Source organism: Myotis nattereri (assembly GCF_964212035.1).
Source record: "Myotis nattereri genome assembly, chromosome: 1".
Lineage (NCBI taxonomy): Eukaryota > Metazoa > Chordata > Mammalia > Chiroptera > Vespertilionidae > Myotis > Myotis nattereri.
Window position 1 is genome coordinate 147,770,962 of NC_138075.1, and position 18,880 is coordinate 147,789,841.

At 44.4% G+C, this 18,880-nt stretch overlaps 1 protein-coding gene across 5 annotated transcripts; it reads left to right on the top strand.

The window, feature by feature from the left end:
* Nucleotides 1-1,464: 1,464 nt before the first annotated feature.
* GAR1 (GAR1 ribonucleoprotein) lies at nucleotides 1,465-16,191 on the top strand. Of its 5 annotated transcripts, none has more exons than XM_081107461.1 (7): nucleotides 1,465-1,560; nucleotides 2,078-2,312; nucleotides 4,035-4,189; nucleotides 4,734-4,793; nucleotides 7,336-7,477; nucleotides 15,191-15,265; nucleotides 15,879-16,191. In XM_081107461.1, exons 2-7 carry the CDS (start codon nucleotides 2,090-2,092, stop codon nucleotides 15,890-15,892), a joined length of 669 nt encoding a protein of 222 aa, XP_080963587.1. In that variant the 5' UTR covers nucleotides 1,465-1,560; nucleotides 2,078-2,089; the 3' UTR covers nucleotides 15,893-16,191. The 5 variants fall into 5 exon arrangements, with proteins under 5 accessions (XP_080963587.1, XP_080963586.1, XP_080963588.1 ...); XM_081107460.1 differs by having other exon boundaries at nucleotides 1,514-1,720; XM_081107462.1 differs by lacking the exon at nucleotides 1,465-1,560 and adding an exon at nucleotides 1,703-1,921.
* The last annotated feature ends 2,689 nt before the right edge of the window (nucleotides 16,192-18,880 follow it).

The window sequence follows — 18,880 nt, forward strand, 5'->3', positions numbered from 1 at the left end:
TACATATTAAATGACACAACGCAAAATAGAGCAGGTGAGTTGTGAATAATTCCACCGCTGTACGCGGTATGGAATTCAAAGTAAATTTATCAAATTCCTTTTATATGTAGGGCTGTTAAGTGCTTTCTAAAGCAGCTTATACTTTCGTGTAGAAGGCACGTTGTGATTCCTAATATTTCCATAGTGAAGTTTACAACGTTCTTTCAAAATAAAAACCCTATGTAATATGTACCAACCCCCAACACTCTTTCAGAGGAGGCTGATTGTGTCAAATGTATTTCTTTTAAAAACATGTTATTTACTTATTTCAGGGAGAGGAAGGGAGAGGGAGAGAGAGAAACAGCGCCGAGGAACATCCGTGGGCTGCCTCCTGCGCCCCCCACCAGGGATCAGCCCACAGCCTGGGCTCCCGCCCCTGGATGGGGAGTGGAACCAGCAACCTTTTGGGGTCCCCGACGACCACCAGTCAGGGTTCAAATGTCAAGGTAAGGTCTCAGAAGATTCGGGGGCAAAAGAGACAAAGCAAATTTAATCAACAGGAAGTCACTAGCTTTCTTTGGGGGAGAAATTTTAGCGGAAGCTGAAGTCAGGTATCAAGAAGGGGCGAGAGGAATGGAGGAGAGCCGGTGCCCCGCCTGGCGGTGCTCAAACGTACTTGACACATGAATAAACTACCTGACACAAAAGATAAAGATATGGCTTGGTTTCCTATCAGGTAACACAGTTCTTTAAAAGTACATCGGCCCCGGCCGATTAGGCTCAGTGGATAGAGCGACGGCCTGCAGACTGAAGAGTCCCGGGTTCGATTCTGTCAAGGGCACAAGCTCAGGTTGCGGGCTTGATCCCCAGTGGGAGGCGTGCAGGAAGCAGCCGATCAATAATTCCTTCTCACCATTGATGTTTCTATCTCTATCTCTTTCTCCCTCTCCCTTCCTCTCTGAAATCAAAAGATTATATATATACACACACACACACACAGTACATCGGGCATCTCTTCTAGTGAAACCAGAGGACAAAAGTATAGGCACCGTTCGGCCCATAATCGTGCAGACAAGGACAACGGTGTGCTGACTCTGGAGGTGGAAGAGGGTACAGGGTGGATAAACAGTGATGGGGAAAAATAAAAGACACGGAAGGAAAAAACAACTCGAAAGAACGCAGACAAGCCCTCCTCCCGGTTCCGACGCGAGCAGACCCCGCCTGGGCCGAGCGCGGCTCGGAGCTGCTCAGAGCTGCGGCGGGAGCCCGCAACGACCACCGCGCAGCCTGAGAAGAGGACCGCGAGAGGCCGGCAGACACCTCCCCGAGACCGACGGGCGGTCGGGGGAGGGCCGGTCTCCACCCCCCGGGATATCCCGGGACAAAACCGCGGTGACACTTCCTGGAACGTCAGGATGCGACGGACGCGGCTATTTTACGCCCCTTCCTTGGCTTGTCGGAAGGCACGTTGGCCTGACTGTCGTAAACTGTCGTAAACAAGTGGTTGAAGTTGGGTATGATAACTGTTCTTCCCGCGCTGAAGGCTGTTTTGGGAAGTTGACAGCCTTGTTGTTTCTGCCGGTGAGTATTTTTTTTTTAAATAAACTAGTTATTTGAACTTCTGGTCGTTTTCTCCCTTCGCTTGGTGCCGGGACGGTGGCCGAGGAGGCCCGACGTGCGTCGGAAGTACCGGGCGGGTGGGCGTGCGCGCGCAGCCGGGCCAGAGGTGCACGTGGAGCGGGTGAGCGGCGCGGGAGCTGGAGCGGCGGTGAAGGCTGGGCGCCGAACCCCGCTGGGGAGGGCGGGAGGCGGGGGGATCGGGACGGCGGCGTGAGGACCATGCCGCCGGCAGGGGGAGGAGGTGCTCACCGAGGCGACATGGCTGCTGAGGGTCGGTTGGCGCTCACAGGACTGTGGGGAAGCCACACTGCTCACCCTTCGGGTTCGTCGCTGGCGGCTGGGCAGTGGGGTGGGGGGCGGCGTGGCTGTCGGTGATACCGCCCCCTTTACGGTGTTCTGCCCGAGGTGCGGGAAGGTTGGGGGCTGTGCCCGGCGGCCACAGTGACCGAAGGGCGGCACGCCTTGTGTTTCTCGCCAGGTGGGAGCGAGCATGTCTTTCCGCGGCGGAGGTCGTGGCGGCTTTAACCGAGGTGGTGGCTTCGGTCGCGGCGGCAGCAACAACCACTTCCGAGGCGGAGGGGGCGGCAGTTTCCGCGGCGGCGGCGGCAATTTCCGCGGCGGCGGCGGCGGCGGCAGAGGCGGATTCGGTCGAGGGGGTGGCCGCGGCGGCTTTAACAAAGGCCAGGACCAAGGACCCCCAGAACAAGTCGTTTGTATGTCGGTTTCTAAGCTCAGCCTACTTGGCGGCGGGGGGCGGAGCAGGGGTGAGGTTGAGGTTGTGGGCTTGTGTTTTTATTTTTTAAAATAACATTGATTTTTTTACAGAGAGGAAGGGAGAGGGGTAGAGAGTTAGAAGCCTCTATCAGCTGCCTCCTGCACACCGCCCACTGGGGATGTGCCCGCAACCAAGGTACACGCCCTTGGCCGGAATCGAACCTGGGACCCTTCAGTCCGCAGGCCGACGCTCTATCCGCTGAGCCAAACCGGCTAGGGCCGGGTTTGTGTTTTTAGGAAGTTTGGGAGTCGGGTGATGTAAAATACAGACCCAGCAACTGACGTGCAGAGGTGACTGCCGGGTTGGGGTGGTGAGGCAGACCCCTGGAGGTGCTGTGAACTGGCTGACAGCGATGCCCTGGCGTGTGAGGGGGAGAGTAAGAAAGCCGAGGACGCTTAGGCTGCACCGTGGAGGTGGAACTTGAGCTTGGGCTGGAAGGAAGGTATTAACTAGGTAGTATTTTATGCTTACCGCTGTGGTCCCCGTTTTACAGAAAAGGAGGCTGATTCAGCTAAGTTTTTCTGCTGGGGTCATAGTTAGGAAGAAGTGATCATCAGTGAGTGATATATTGGAGGTCCAAGGCAAGTTTTGAGACTCCAAAGCCCAGACGTTATCTTACTCTTCAGTAAGAGAAGTGGGAATTTTGCTTGGAAGGGAAACGACAGGGAGGAAGTCAAGGAAAAGACCTAATGAGCGCAGTTTTGGAGTAATTATCAATGAGGTAGAATGGAAGTCATAGAAAGTGAGGCAGAGATTGACGGTAGAAGCCTGTCAAGGAGGAGGAAGGATGCGTACAGTCTAATATAAAGAATAGGTTGGGTCAGTATGCAAGATGGTTTGAAGAGGGTAATGGGTGAGAGTCCGAGGTCCCAGCCCAGAAGCCATTTCAACCGTCCATGCACGAAGGAAGCATTGAGGGCATGGTGGGGGTGAGAAGAAAAGGGAAGGGTTCGACTGGGAGAGAGATTCCAGAGGAAACAAACTCAGTAGAACTTGGCTCATCTTGGGAACTGTTAAAAGCTTCCAGGTTTTGAGCCTGGGTGATAGGGATGGAGAGTTGGTTTTGCTGCGATGCAATGAGTATTTTAGTGTGGGGTGACAATAGTCAATTAGAAATAAAGGTAGTTATTTTGAGGTTCCACACTTTTCTGGAAAAGATGGAAGTAACTGGTGAAGAGGTGGTAGTGGGAAGGTATGAAAGGGGAGGAAGAAAAGACAGGAGAACGGCCAAGCCTGGTTTCGCAGTTAAGGGTTGGGGAGAAGGAAGAACAGACAGTAAAATGCAACATCGTGTTCAATCAAATAATAGTAGTTATCGTAATAAAACCACTGTTCTAGGTTGAGGAGTCTCAGTGCGCCAGGCACTTTTCCGAGCAGTTGACATTTAGTATTGCATTTACTACGCACAATCTGTATGTTGGGCGTTGGAACTGTTGTTAGCGTATGTTAAAGGCGAGGACCCTGAGGCAGAGAGAAGGTGAGACCCTTTCCCCAGGTCACATAGGTCGTATGTTGTGGATTGATACACCCACTCAGGGAGGCTTTTGTGTCCCAGAAGAACAGATATGGCGAAATCCCAGGTAAACAACGCTTCCAGAAGAGGTTGGTCAGTATACTTTGAAATTGTTTTATATTTTAATGTTTTCTTGTCCTGTTTCAGTATTAGGAGAGTTCCTGCATCCCTGTGAAGATGACATAGTTTGTAAATGTACCACAGATGAAAATAAGGTGCCTTATTTTAATGCTCCAGTTTATTTAGAAAACAAAGAACAGATTGGAAAAGTGGATGAAATATTTGGACAACTTAGAGATTTTGTATCCTTTTTAATTGGAAGGTGTAGTGATCTCATTGAAAGGTTACTGTTTGCTTTTTATGGAGCTAAGTAGTAATTAAATTAAACTTGTTGCTTCAGACTATAACGGAGGATCAAGAGAGGGAGAAATGTATTTCCATATATACAGGGATGGACAGAAGTACAGTTTGCAGCTCATATGGAAAATACAATAACAAATAATAATACAAGAGTAAACTCTGTGGTTTGCATACTCACAACTGTAAATCTACTTTGCCCACCCCTGTGTTGTAAAGATAGGTCCTTTTGGGAAGGTTTTAGAAATGATTGCCACTTGGATAAGTGCTGCAGGATCGAGGTACTTTGCTTTGGCTATGATTGTGCCACTGGAATGGTCCGGTGGAATTCGTGGTTTTAAAGGAAAATATTAATTTCCTCTTGGAAACGCCTGTCTTACTTTGCCTAGACATTTCCATGTATTCTAACCCTTGCTTTTAAAATTACACTTGAATTCAGAAGGTTACCTTTTTAAAATCTTAATTGCTTTTCCTTAATAAAATTAATAGTATTTTTCAGTTAAATTGTCAGAAAACATGAAGGCATCTTCCTTTAAAAAGCTACAGAAGGTGAGTCAAGCTCATGATACCTAGGATCCTTGGTTTTATAAGTGAATGGCCTGCCTCAGAGCAGCCCTGCTTAGGGCACTTGAGACTCCCTCAATATATCACCAGTGAAGCTCTTCAGTTGAGATATTCTGTACCTCAAACATTGAACTTACTTATCTTTAAGACTAACTTATTAAATACAGGCTTTCAGAAAGTATTCCTTGCTCATATGAGCAAATTCTGTAACTGCTAGAGTCTGTTTTTTAGTTTATGTAAAACTGTCTTATTAAAAATCCTTGCATGACCAAAATTCTAAGCAAATCATTAAATCTTGAAACTTGAATTATTTGGAAAAAGTCAGATATTAAATATGTGCAAGAGGTAGCTATGAAAATGTTAATTTAATAGTGGGACCAAATTTAGTGTATTGGCTTTCTGAGGAAGTGAGCTTGAAGCTGAGACTTGAAAGTTGACTAGCAGTTATTCCCAACCCTGGCTTCACATCAGAATTATCTGGGGGTGCTTTTAAGGAGATGTATGTCTGGGTTGCACTCCCAAGAAATTTGACCCAGTATGTCTTAGGTGGGGACCAGGACTCAGTGCAGAAAGGAAGGCTCCTGGATGACTGATGTAGTGAGGCCAGCACTTGGGAACCAGTGCACTAGTCAGTGAGGAGGAGGACGTGCATTATAAGTAGAGAAAATAGTGTGTGCAAGTCTGAGAAAGTGAGCCACTTGAAGGATCCAGAAAAGGCAGAGGTGTAGCTTGGACAGAGAACATTTAGAGTGAGAAAGCTGTGAATTATGGCTAGAGGTAGGCAGGAGCTAGATTACTTAAGGCCTTCAGGTCACAAGAAAGAGTTCAGACTTTCGTTTTAGTTTTGTTTTTAAATATTAGGGAAAATATGGTTAAATTTATACCTAAAAGTACTGGAAAAATAAACTCCCTGGGAAGGGTTCAGTGCTCTTATGTGAAGGGGCCAGGTTGGAAGAGAGATTTTGGACTGGGGCAGTGGAAATGGAGAAAAATAGATGAATTTATGAGAGAGAGAGGAAGTAGAATTGACAGGTCTTGATAATTGATGAGCTGTTGAAATTAAAGTAAAACATGCCACCGTCTTTCAGATGTCTTGATTTCAGCATCTTTGTGGATAGTGTCACCATTCACTGAAATGGGCAACACTGCAGAAGAAGGGAATTGGAGGAGAAAGGACAGTTTTGGACATAATGAGTTTGAAGCATTTGTGAGATACTCACTTAGGCACTGAAAGGAAGAGTGGACTAGAGGTAGAGTTGGGAAGTTGTCACTGTACAGACGGTATATGATATAGTCTAGGAAGAAAGAATGAGAGGAAAAGAGCTTTGGGGTACCTCCCAAATTTATGTATCTATTAGTGGAGATTCAGAAGTAACTGCCAAGAAAGAAGGCAAAGCAGCAGAGTTTTAAAAGTGATATCACAAAAGTCAAGAGAGAGAATGTTTCCGAGAAGAAGTACTTAGCAAATGCTGTTGCAAAGAATTCATTGGATTTAGCAACATAAAGGTCAACAGATCATGGAGCTAAAGGAGTGGTGGGCCCAGAAGTCAGCTTGGGATAGGAGATGAGATGGGGAGCATGCCTTGTTGCTAGGATATGGCACCTGGTTGTAGAAACCCTGACAAGTACCCAATGGGAAATTGCACTTCTTTGGATGGGCCTGAGAGCCAGGCTTCTCAATTTGGTGACCTGCGATTTGGTGGGCTGTTGCTCGGGGTGGTGGCGGGGCCTGTGTCCCACTTGGGGGAAGCCGAGTGTTGCTTTGTGGGCGCCAGGTCCGTGGTGCCATTTCTCTGTAAATGGCCAGTGCGCGTCACAGAAGCTCCTGCATTGATCCTCTGCCCCCTGGAGGTCAGTGCTCATCTCAGCAACCAGTTAGATGGATACTTAGCATATTAGCCATAGATATATAGATGTATAGATATAGATATATAGATATATAGATATATGTGTGTGTCTGTGTGTGTGTGTGTGTGTATATACACATATATATGTATATTATAGTTTTGAAGCCCTCATATCTGTTTTGTGTAAAATTGTGAACTATACCTAATTATGTTTCATTATTGTGAAAAAAATAGTTCTTAGTTCTAAATGTAGGATGGGTTTAGTTTCTACAAATCGTCCATTAGCTATATGTCAATGTTTTATTTTTTATTTTAATTCTAAATTTTTAATAGTTTCCTTTTTCTTATGGCAGGCTATTCTGTTAAGTTAAAATGTAGTTAATTTTTGGAAGGCATTATCTGTTTCTAAGGAGATTGAATTGGTCTTGTTAGGTGCCAAAGTTTATGTGCTTTATGTACATTATTTTTTTGATCTGCACAAGGACTATGTGAGGTAGGTACTTTATTATGTTGATTTTACAGATCAGAAAACTAAGTTTTTGCCTAGGGCTACACAGTAGTATGTAGTAGAGTTGGGATTTGAACCCAGGTAGTCTTGAGTCTAGGTATAATTATAATTATATAATCTTAATACTATGCTACCCAAGTCATCACACTAATTGTTTCTATTTTACTTCCAGTTTTATATAGACCCATATAAGCTGTTGCCACTGCAGAGGTTTTTACCTAGACCTCCAGGTGAAAAGGGACCTCCAAGAGGTGGTGGCAGGGGCGGTCGAGGAGGAGGAAGAGGAGGTGGAGGTGGCAGAGGTGGTAGAGGCGGTAAGTTACTTGTGGGAGAAAATTTCTAATGAGATTTCAAAGTTTCAGCCAATTCAAATAGTAGAATTAAATTTTGCATATAGGCAAATCTCCCAAATGTTTATTTATTTACTAGAGGCCCTGTGCATGAAAATCCTTACACTGGGTGGTGGGGCAGGGAGGGAGGTTGCTCAGCCCGGCCTGCGCCCTCTCACAGTCCGGGACCCCTCAGGGGATGTCCGACTGATGGCTTAGGCCCGCTCCCTGGGGGGATCCGGCCTAAGCTGGCAGTCAGACATCCCTCTGGGAACCCGGGAGCCCTTGGGGGATTTCCACCTGCCTGCTTCGGTCCGCTCGCCGGGGGAATAGACCTAAGCTGGCAGTCAGACATCCCAATTGGCAGCCCAGAAATAAAATCTATATCTTCCAATGTCATGTCAAAGACCATCTATCTATAATATTAAAAGCGTAATATGCAAATTGACCAAATGACTGAACAACGGAACGACCTTCTGGACAACCACGCTATGACACACACTGGCGCCAGGCCAGCCAAGTTGGGTGCGATCCAATTGGTCAGGGGGCCCTGCCATTGCCCCATGATTGCCCCACAGAGGGAGGCCCAGGCCATCCTCTGCAGGGTGATCGAGGGGACGGGGGAGGGGGGGGGCGGGCTCCTCAATCAATTGCCCCGCAGAGGGAGTCCCAGGCCACCGGGGCAATCGATTGGGGATGGGGAGGACTCCACAATTGTCCCAAAGAGGGAAGCCCAGGCCACCTGGCTGATGGCTCTGCAGCAGGTGTGTGGGGCCAACCAACGATCACCCCACAGAGGGCGGCACAGGCCAGCCAAGCGATCACACCCCACACCTGTCACCCACAGAGGGAGGCAACCGGTGGTGGGGTAGGGGGGGCAGCGCCACACAGATTGCAAGCAGTGACAGCGGCAGGACGGGGCCAGCTGCCGGCAGCCGGGGAAAGGAAAGCCCGATAGGCCCTGATCGCCAGCCAGGCCTAGGTACCCTATCCCGAGGGTCCCGGATTGCAAGAGGGCACAGGCCAGGCTGAGGAACACCTCTCCACCTCCCTGCATGAATTTTGTGCACCAGGCCTCTAGTCCTATATAATAAAGATGTAATATGCAAATGGTCGTTACATAACGACCAACCGCGTAACAACCGGATCATGGATCAGCCCAAGGGTGGGGCAGCGAGCTACAAGCCAGTGACAGAGCTACAGGAGGGGGCAGGGCAGCAAGCTATGATGGGGGGTGCGGAGGGAGCTATAGAAGGGCAGGGCAGCGGGCAGAGAGCTACTGGTGCATGGATTTGTGCGCAGGGCTGCTAGTATATAATAAAAGGGTAATATGCAAATTGACCCTAATGGTGGAATGACCAGTCCCTATGACATGCACTGACCACCAGGGGGCAGATGCTCAATTCAGGAGCTGCCCCCTGGTGGTCAGTGTTCTTCCACAGGGGAGTGCCACTCAGCCAAAAGCTGGCTCATGGCTGGCCCGCGCAGCGGCAGTGGCGGGAGTCTCCCGCCTCTGTGGCAGTGCTAAGGATGTCTGACTAATGGCTTAGGCCCACTCATTAGTCGGACATCTCCTGAGGGCTCCCAGGCTGCCAGAGGGATGTCTGACTGCCAGTTTAGGCCTGATCCCCTGGAGAGTGGACCTAAGCCATCAGTTGGACATCCCCTGAGCAATCCCAGACTGCAAAAGGGCACAGGCTGGGCTGAGGGCCCCCCCCCCCCCCCCCCCGAGTGCACCGGGCTTCTAGTCTGTATATATAAAATAGCAACTGGAACAGAATGACCGGTGGCTATGACTTGCACTGCGGCAGCCAACCAGCCTGATCCAAGCCCCGATTACCCCCGCCCCCTGGCTGGCCCAGCCCCCAACTGGCCCCCAACACCCTAATCGAGGGCGGGGCTGGCTGCCAACCGCCTGTGGCCCCTCCCCTCGGCCAGCCTGGTCCCTGTCGGCCCCCATCACCCCGATCAGGTGCGGTGCCAGCCAGCTGATTGCCCGCGGCCCCTCCCACCCGCTGGCCCAGCTTGATGGGCCCCCTTTGGGGTGGGCCGGCCGGACCCCACTGGTGCATGAATTTGTGCACTGGGCCTTTAGTTACCAATAAACTAGAGGCCTGGTGCATGAAATTTGTGCACTTGAGGGGGTGGTGGTCCCTCAGGCTGGCCTGTGCCCTCTCGCTGTCTGGGAGCCCTCGGGGGACATCCATAGTGCGCCATTGAGGTGGGAGAGGCTCCCACCACCACTGCTGGTGCTCACCAGTTGTGAGCCCGGCTTTTGGCTGAGCTGGTGCTTCCCCTGTGGGAGCACTCTGACCACCTGGGGGCAACTGCATTAAGTGTCTGCCCCCGGGTGGTCAGTGAGCATCATAGTGACTGGTCAACTGGTCATTCAATCATAACAGTTGCTTAGGCTTTTATATTTATAGATTAACTTTTTAGTTCAGTATTTTGACATGTATTTCCTCAAAGCTTTGGTACATTAATTGTTATGGGCATCTAGATGATGAGCAGGGTTGGTGATGAGATGGGGTTAGGCCTGTGAATGGTGTGGCGGACGGATGATGGGAGGATGGGCAGAGCCAAAGTGGTGAGGAAGAGATGCTGAAAATGGGGTTGGAAAGCTTCTGTTACTGGATCAGAAAAGAGACAGAATTCTTTTCATATTTGCCTCTCTCAACTTAATTATCATTTCACTCTGCAAATGTACTTTTTGGGTCTAGATAGCTTGGAGATAATTTGAAATCAAACATATTTCTTTCTTAAATACTTTGGGAGTACCCCTTTGGGTATTTGATGAAGGGAGATCCTCTCATACTTATTCTGTGTTTAGTCTCATATATAATATTAAGAAAAATCACAACTCCAGTCTATTTTTTTAAAACCTCTACATATATATACTTTTTAATCCTCATCTGAGGGTATGTTTGTTGATGAGAGAGAGAGAGAGAGAGAGAGAGAGAGAGAGAGAGAGAGAAGAGAAGAGAAGAGGAAGAGGAAGAGGAAGAGGAAGAGGAAGAGGAAGAGGAAGAGGAAGAGGAAGAGAAGAGAGAAGAGAAGAGAACATCGATTTGCTGCCTTCCGTATGTGTCCCCACTGGAGATACAGCCTGCAACCTGGGTATATACTCTGGGAATAGAACCAGCGACCTCTTGGTATATGGGACAACTCTCCAACCAACTGTGCCATACTGACCGGGGCAAACCCTTTATATTTTTACACCAGTATTTGGAAGTATGTATTTGTCTTTTCTCTTAAAATTTTTTTTGTCAGTTACAATTGACATTCAATATTATTTTATCTTAGTTTCAGGTCTAAAGCATAGTGGTTAGACATTTATATAATTTCTAAATGACTCTCCAATAAGTCTAGTACCCACCTGACATAGTTATTGCAGTATTGACTATATTCCCTATGCTGTACTTGACATCCCTGTGACTGTTTTGTAACTACTTATTTGTACTTAATCTCTTCACCTTTTTCCCGCAACCTCCCAACCCCCTCCCATCCGGCAACCATCAAAATGTTCTCTGTATCTGAGTCTGTTTCTTTTTTTTTTTTTCTTTTTTTTAAATATATTTTATTGATTTTTTTACAGAGAGGAAGGGAGAGAGATAGAGAGTTAGAAACATCAATGAGAGAGAAACATTGATCAGCTGCCTCCTGCACACTCCCCACTGGAGATGTGCCCGCAACCAAGGTACATGCCCTTGACCGGAATCGAACCTGGGACCTTTCAGTCCGCAGGCCGACGCTCTATCCACTGAGCCAAACCAGTCACGGCCTGAGTCTGTTTCTATTGTTTATTTTGTTCTTTAGATTCCACATATAAATGAAATCCTGCAGTATTTGTCTTTCTGTCTGACTCACGTCACTTAGCATAATACCCTCGGTCTGACCATGTTGTCACAAATGCTAAGATTTCATTTTTTTGGCCAAGTCATATTCCATTGTATATATGTCCCACATTTTATTTATTCAATTGTCCATCAAGCGACACTGAGGTTGCTTTCATATCTTGGCTATTGTAAGTAAAGCTGCAGTGAACATAGGGGTGCATATATCTTTCCTAATTAGTGTTTTGGATTTCTTCAGTTTAATACCCAGAAGTGGAATTGCTGGGTCCTAAGGTAGTTTACTTTTAGTTTTTTGAGGCACCTTCATATTGGCTGGTTTTCCGTAGTGGCTGCACCAATTCACAATCCCACCAACAATGCACAAGTGTTCTCTTTTCTCCACATCTTCACCAGCACATGTAGTTGTCGGTTTATTAATGATAGCCATTCTGACAAGTGTGAGGTGATATCTCATTGTGGTTTTAATTTGTATTTCTCTGATGATTAGTGACATTGGGCATTTTTTAATATGTCAATTAGCCATATGTATGTCCTTTTTGGAGAAATGTCTGTTCAGGTCCTTTGCCCATTTTTTAGAATGTTTGTTTTTTTATTTGGTGTGGAGTTATATGAGCTCTTTATAAATTTTGGGTATTAACCTCTTATCAGGTGTATCATTGGTAAATACAGTCTCCCATTCTCCATTCTTTAGGTCTGTGGTTGGCAAACCAGCTCACAAGCCACATGCGGCTCTTTATCCCCTTGAGTGTGGCTCTTCTACAAAATACTATAAAATACCACGTGCGGGTGCGCACGTACAGTGCGATTGAAATGTCGTGGCCCATGCGCAGGAGTCGGTATTTTGTGGAAGAGCCACACTCAAGGGGCCAAAGAGTCGCACGAGGCTCGCGAGCCTCAGTTTGCCGACCACTGCTCTAGGTTGTCTTTCATTTTATTGATGGTTTCATTTGCTGTGCAAAAACTTTTTATTTTGATGTAATTCCATTTGCTTATAATATTTATTTCTTCTATTGTTTATCTTGCCCGAGAAGATATATCAGAAAAAATATTAATAAAAGCAGTGGCCGAGAGCTTACTGCCTATGTTTTTTAGAAGTTTTATGGTTTCAGGTCGTACATTTAAGTCCTTAATCCATTTGAGTTTATTCTTGTATACAGTGTAAGAAGGTGGCCTAGTTTCATTTTTTGCCATGTATCTGTCCAGTTTTCCCAACGCCATTTATTGAATAGACTAGGGGCCCGGTGCACGAAATTCGTGCACTGGGTGGGGGGGGGGGGAGAGTGTGTCCCTCAGCCCAACCTGCCCCCTCTCACATACTGGGAGCCCTCAGGCGTCGACCCCCATCACCCTCCGATCGCCTGATCGGCCCCTTGCCCAGGCCTGACGCCTCTGCCAGAGGTGTCAGGCTTAGACAGGGGACCCCCATCTCCCCCCGATCACTGGCTCTGGCCCCCGCCCAGGCCTGAGGCCTCTGGCCCAGGAATCATGCGTGGGCAGGGGACCCCCATCTCACTCTGATCGCTTGCTCCACCCCCCCCCCCCCCCCCCCGCCCAAGCCTGACGCCTCTGACCCAGGCTTCAGGCCTGGGCAAGGGGACCATCATATCCCCCCAATCCCCGGCTCTGCCCCCCACCCAGGCCTGATGCCTCGGCCAGAGGAGTTGACCCTCATCACCCTCCGATCACCAATCACTGGATCGGCCCCTTGACCAGGCCTGAGGCCTCCGGCAGAGGTGTCAGGCCTGGGCAGGGGACCCCCAGCTCCCCGCGGTTGCAGGCTCCGCCCCTGCCCAGGCCTAATGCCTCTGGCCTAGGCGTCTGGCCCGGGCAGTGGGGACCTGCAGTGGCAGCGGGGGGCGCCGCGATAGTGGGCTTCGCTTTAGGCCCAGTCAAGGGACCCCTAGCTCCCGGGACTGCCAGCTTCGACCGTGCCCAGCTCCCATCGCTGGCTCCACCCCTACTTCCTGCTATCACTGGCCAGGGCGGCAAAGGCGCCTGATTCTCCGATCATGGCTGGGGGGCAGGGCAAAGGCGGCCCCAGGGCCGCCTTTGCCCTGCCCCCCAGCTCTTAGCTCCCCCCTGGGTTTCCGATCACTGTCAGTGGCAGGGGGCTTCTTCCTGCTTTCCCTTTCGCCTCCCTGCATTGTGCCTACATATGCAAATTAGCCGCCATCTTGTTGGCAGTTAACTGCCAATCTTAGTTGGCAGTTAATTTGCATATAGCCCTGATTAGCCAATGAAAAGGGTATCGTCGTATGCCAATTACCATTTTTCTCTTTTATTAGTGTAGATTATTTTTACTCCATTGTATACTTTTGCCTCCTTTGTCATAGATTAATTGACCATATAGGTTTGGATTTGTTTTTAGACTCTATTCTGTATTCTCCATTGATCTATGTATGTGTGTTTATGCCAGTACCGTGCTCTTTTTGACTACGGTAGCCTTGTAGTATAGTTTGATATCATGTAGTGTGGTACGTCCAACTTTGTTCTTTCCCAAGATTGCTGTGGCTCTTCGGCATCTTTTGTGGTTCCATATAAATTTTAGGATTGCCTGGCTGGTATGGTTCAGTGGTTGAGTGTCCACCCATGAACCAAGAGGTCTCATTGGTTCGATTCCTGGGTTGTGAACTCTATCACAGGAGGCAGCTGATCAATGATTCTTTCTCATCATTGATGTTTCTACCTTCTCTCCCTCTCCCTTCCTCTCTTTTTAAAAATCAATGAAGATATATTGTTAAAAAAATTTAGGGTTAGGTGTTCTAGTTTTGTGAAAAATGCTATTGGCATTTTGACAGGGATTGCATTAAATCTGTGGATTGCTTTGGGTAGTATGGACATTTTAACAATGCTAATTCTTCCTATCCATGAGCACAGTTATGTGCTTCCATTTATTTGCATCTTCTTCGATTTCTTCAGTGTCTTATAATTTACCAAGCACAAGTCTTTTACCTCCATGGTTAAATTTATTCCTAGGTATATTTTTCAATGCAATTATAAATGGGATTGTTCTCTTAATTTCTTTTTTTTATAGTTCATTATTGGTGCGAAAAAAATGCAACTGATTTTTGAGTTTTAATTTTGGATCCTACTACTTTACTGAATTCACTTATCAGTTCTAATGGATTTTTGGTGGATTTTTTAGGGTTCTCTCTATATAATGTCATCTGCAAATAGTGAGTTTTACTTCCTTTGCAATTTGAATGCCTTTTATTTCTTTTTCTTGGCTAGGACTTCCTGTAATTTCTCTTTTTATAATTCAGTATTTCTTACAAAGTAAGCCCCCCAAAATAAGTTAAAAAAAAAAAGAGACTGAAAAAGGAAGCCATTATATGTTGGATAATAGAAAAATGCTTAAAAAATTTAAAATTTCAAGGCTAATCAGCATGTATCAGTGATAGTGCATAGGCAGCGTAGTTAACTTTAAAGGATGTGTTTATGGTAGATTTCTTAGATGAAAGTCACCCATATCTGTGTCCCCTTGTTCTTAGGGTAAACAGCCTTTGTTCAATCAAAAAATATTTAGTGGAAAAAAAAAAGTATTTCGTGTAATCAAAAGTTAAGATGTTCATACATTTAGCAAGAGGGCAAAATCAAACTATAAAGTAATAAGCTTTTCTAATTCATTAAAACAGAATACTTGTTTAAAAAATGGTAGTCTAGGGTTTTAGCTTTCTACTCAATTGGGAAACTTCTGCAGTTTTTCCATTTTTATCTTTTAAAAAATTGTGCAATATACATTTGTGAAATTTATGTTATAACTGTAGAAATTGTATTGATATTTGTAGGCCTACCAGAATAGGATAGGCTACAGTTACTTAATAAATGTTTCCTTTATTTTTAGGTGGTTTTAGAGGTGGAAGAGGAGGAGGTAGAGGTGGAGGCTTCAGAGGAGGAAGAGGAGGGGGTGGTTTCAGAGGTAAGTATGAAAAAAACACACCTTTAAATGACTGAAATTCTAGAATTGGTATTATCTGCCATTTTATTTATTTTTAAATATTTTTTATTGACTTTTTAGAGAGAGGAAGGGAGAGAGATAGAGAGTTAGAAACATCGATGAGAGAGAAACATCAATCAGCTGCCTCCTGCACACTCCCTAGTGGAGATGTGCCCGCAACCAAGGTACATGCCCTTGACTGGAATTGAACCTGGGACCTTTCAGTGCACAGGCAACGCTCTATCCACTGAGCCAAACTGGTTACGGCATATCTGCCATTTTAAAATTGTTATTTAATTTTATATTTGTTTGCCAGCAAGCCTGTAGAACATCGTGGTGTTCTTTGTTTTAGCCCAATTTCTAGCTTCATTTTATATCACTCTTCCCTGCTTTTCCCTTTGAGTTTTATCACCTACTTCCAGTTTATTTTACTGTATTTTTAATTAGAAAAAAAGGTGTAATATGAATGACAGTTAAATTTAGTAAAGTAGGTTTGCTAAACATTACAAGAACTAATGCTGATTTTAAACTTAAGATTTGGGTAATAGTATTATTAATTTCCATACCATTAATACTTTCATTTTCTCTTAATCAGGGAGAGGACATTAAGTGTAACAGTTGACAGAGGAACTTCACCAACTGATTTCTGTGTTAACCTGCGTGGTCTACTTCTGTGGATCAGAAATTTGTTTCTTGAGCAAGTCTTGAAGAACCGGTTACTACATGACATGACACTCAGATGTCAATGTCACACAAACAGAGTGCAACAGAATAGGCACTTATGGAGTTTGGACAAGTGTTTTAATGTTTTATATAATGCTCGGAACTGTGATTGCTTAATAAATGGACAATTTTCACATGAAGCATATTTGAATTTTTACAATAAAATGTTTTATTTCTTTAAGTTACTTAGAGCTGTGTTTATTAAACCAGAGCTATTTTTGAAGTTAAAATGAACAACTAAAGCTTAAGTCCAGTGGTTTTCATGTAGAGAGAATGATCTGTTTACATATATAACTCATCTTTAAAAACATAATGCTACTGAAGGAATACTTTAACATTAACATTATTTATAAACCAACACCCCTTTCCAAATGTTTGCCTTTTATATATGAGGACATTAGCACCCTTTATTGTATTTTCCTTTTGTGTGTTAGTAAAGCAGTTTCTTTAATTGTAATGATTAATTGCTTACAAAATTTTACTATTGATTACGACCCTATTAAAGTTGGGATAGCTCTGTTCAAAGAGAACTAAAGTTCAAGAAATTTCTGAAGAAATATTTAATTTTTCAACATTTAATATAGATTGAATGTTTAAAGTTTTACTGATTATTCTTATTTTACATTTTTATTTTTTTATTTTTATTTATTTTTTTTTACAGAGGAAGGGAGAGAGATAGAGAGCTAGAAACATCGATGAGAGAGAAACATCGATCAGCTGCCTCCTGCACATCTCCTACTGGGGATATGCCTGCAACCCAGGTACATACCCTTGACCGGAATCGAACCCGGGACCCTTCAGTCCGCAGGCCGACGCTCTATCCACTGAGCCAAACCGGTTTCGGCTTATTTTACATTTTTAAAGTGGATCCAAAGGTTTAAGATGTTATTCACCATAAGCAAATATTTGATTTCCTGCTACATGTTCAGATTCCTGGGTAGAGATAGTACACATGAAATTGGTGTTGATCCCTATTGCTGTAGTATCATGCAGTAGCCATGATAGCAAGTTAGAGTACTGTGATATGGGACCATTTGCTCTGCATTGATTTTTCCCCCTTGTGTTTTTTTTTTAGGAATGATATTGCCATACCTTTTCCTAAATTTTTCCAACTTAATGCTCATTTGAGTAGCATATAGTATTGCCTGTGTCAGTATCGTGGGTTTACTACTCTTTTGATGGAATTGTGGCAGGATTAGTAAATATGTAGGCCATAAATATATATGATGAACAAATATGTTGAAAATTACTGTTTGCCAGTAAGCAGTTGTGCTTTTAAAACATGGAGATTTCTTTCACCTTTTACTTGAGTAAATCTTTTGGTCATTGGCCATCTTGAATCTTTTATTTTTCCTGTTTTTTCCTTAATGTAGTTCATTCTGGGTTTCCGTTGGGGCATTTAGTTTTGAGTCAATTTCACATATTTAGGGAGCCTAACACGAATGAATATAGTACTGAGGTATCACTGAGTTCCATTGTGAAAGGTATTTTCATGCTTATTCAAACGTTAAATCTTTTGAGTTTACTGAATAACATTCTGATTGCCTGCATCATATTAAAATGCATTTGTTGCCATAGTAATTAAGCAGTTTAATGGAATATAAGCAATATTTGCCCATTTTCCTGAAAATTTGGGAAGAGTTAGGAAAAGCAGATTGATTTTAGGCAACTGAAGTTTATGAAATTAAAATTGTGAACTATATGAACATTTTGATAAATAATCATATTTCTTAGTATTTTAAGCCTCATCCCAATATAGGTTTTCTGTATCACTCATGAAGGAAGCATAAAAAAGTACTTTGAATACATTTATCTATAGCAGGTAGGTGGCCATCTTTAGAATTATTATTTAGTTTTTATAAAAAATTATTTCTGGGGAATTTAAGTGGCTGCTAGAGCTAGGTATAGTCAATCACAGGAAGGGAAGGGACTATGAACCAAAACATACTCAACTTTTTTAAATTCTGCATACTGAATGGAAAAAAAAAACACCCAACAAGGGTTTTAAAAAGGAGAATTTCACTTAGGTATTCTGTTCATTGCCTTGGGGTTATTTAAAAGTATTTTGTTACTGAAATACTGTTGAAATTCACTTCACTGGCATTGATACTCTGCAGTATTTACATTTATTAGAATTTTGAGTTCTGATAGCTATAAGATCTGGGATAGGTCACCCAGCCTGGTTCAATTGCTTCAGTTTATATACAGCTGAGAGAATTGAGACAAAACAATGATCTTAGGTCCCTTGCTGTGCCATTCTAAGATTATATAGTTAAATTAAATGGGGAAATAAAGCCCTCTAGTGGTTCTGTCATGCTTACACTATTCGGTGCATGTAGCATTTCTAGAGTTTGATTTTAAATTCATTGTTGAGAAGAATCCAGTAATATTACATGACAAAAGTATGGGGGAAAAGGTGTTAGGGTTATCTTAGTCTACCAATAAATGTATATGATTGTAATCCACTTATGCAACCTGTTTTTTGAGTTACAACAAGGTGGTTCAGAATATTAGAATTGCCCGGTACAAGATGAATGAATCCAGGTTCTTGGCTGATATGTGCTGTGGTTATGATCAGATAATTAATTGTACATATTAAAGTATAGGGTAAATTAACTGAGGTAGATTGTGAAGTAGATCATGCGATACCTATCTATGCTATGAAATATATAACTATTAATAAATTAGATTTATTGACCTGGAATTTAGGGGAAAACAAGTTGCAGAATGATTTTATATAAATATAGCTCCCTATTTTTGCTTTTAAGAAAGTGGGAGACACCTCAAACCCTTTTATAAATACGTTTGTATAAGCAAAGGAAAGCAAAAAGGGTATAAACCAAACAATGCTACCTTTACGGGTGTGACATTTGG

What these genes read in the sequence shown, in the direction of transcription:
- GAR1 (XM_081107461.1), top strand. Translation starts at nt 2,090, where the DNA reads ATGTCTTTCCGCGGCGGAGGTCGTGGCGGCTTTAACCGAGGTGGTGGC. An exon ending in TTGGACAACTTAGAGATTTT is followed by an intron (nt 4,190 to 4,733) that starts GTATCCTTTTTA and finishes TAAAATTAATAG; the next exon opens with TATTTTTCAGTTAAATTGTC. An exon ending in TGGCAGAGGTGGTAGAGGCG is followed by an intron (nt 7,478 to 15,190) that starts GTAAGTTACTTG and finishes CTTTATTTTTAG; the next exon opens with GTGGTTTTAGAGGTGGAAGA.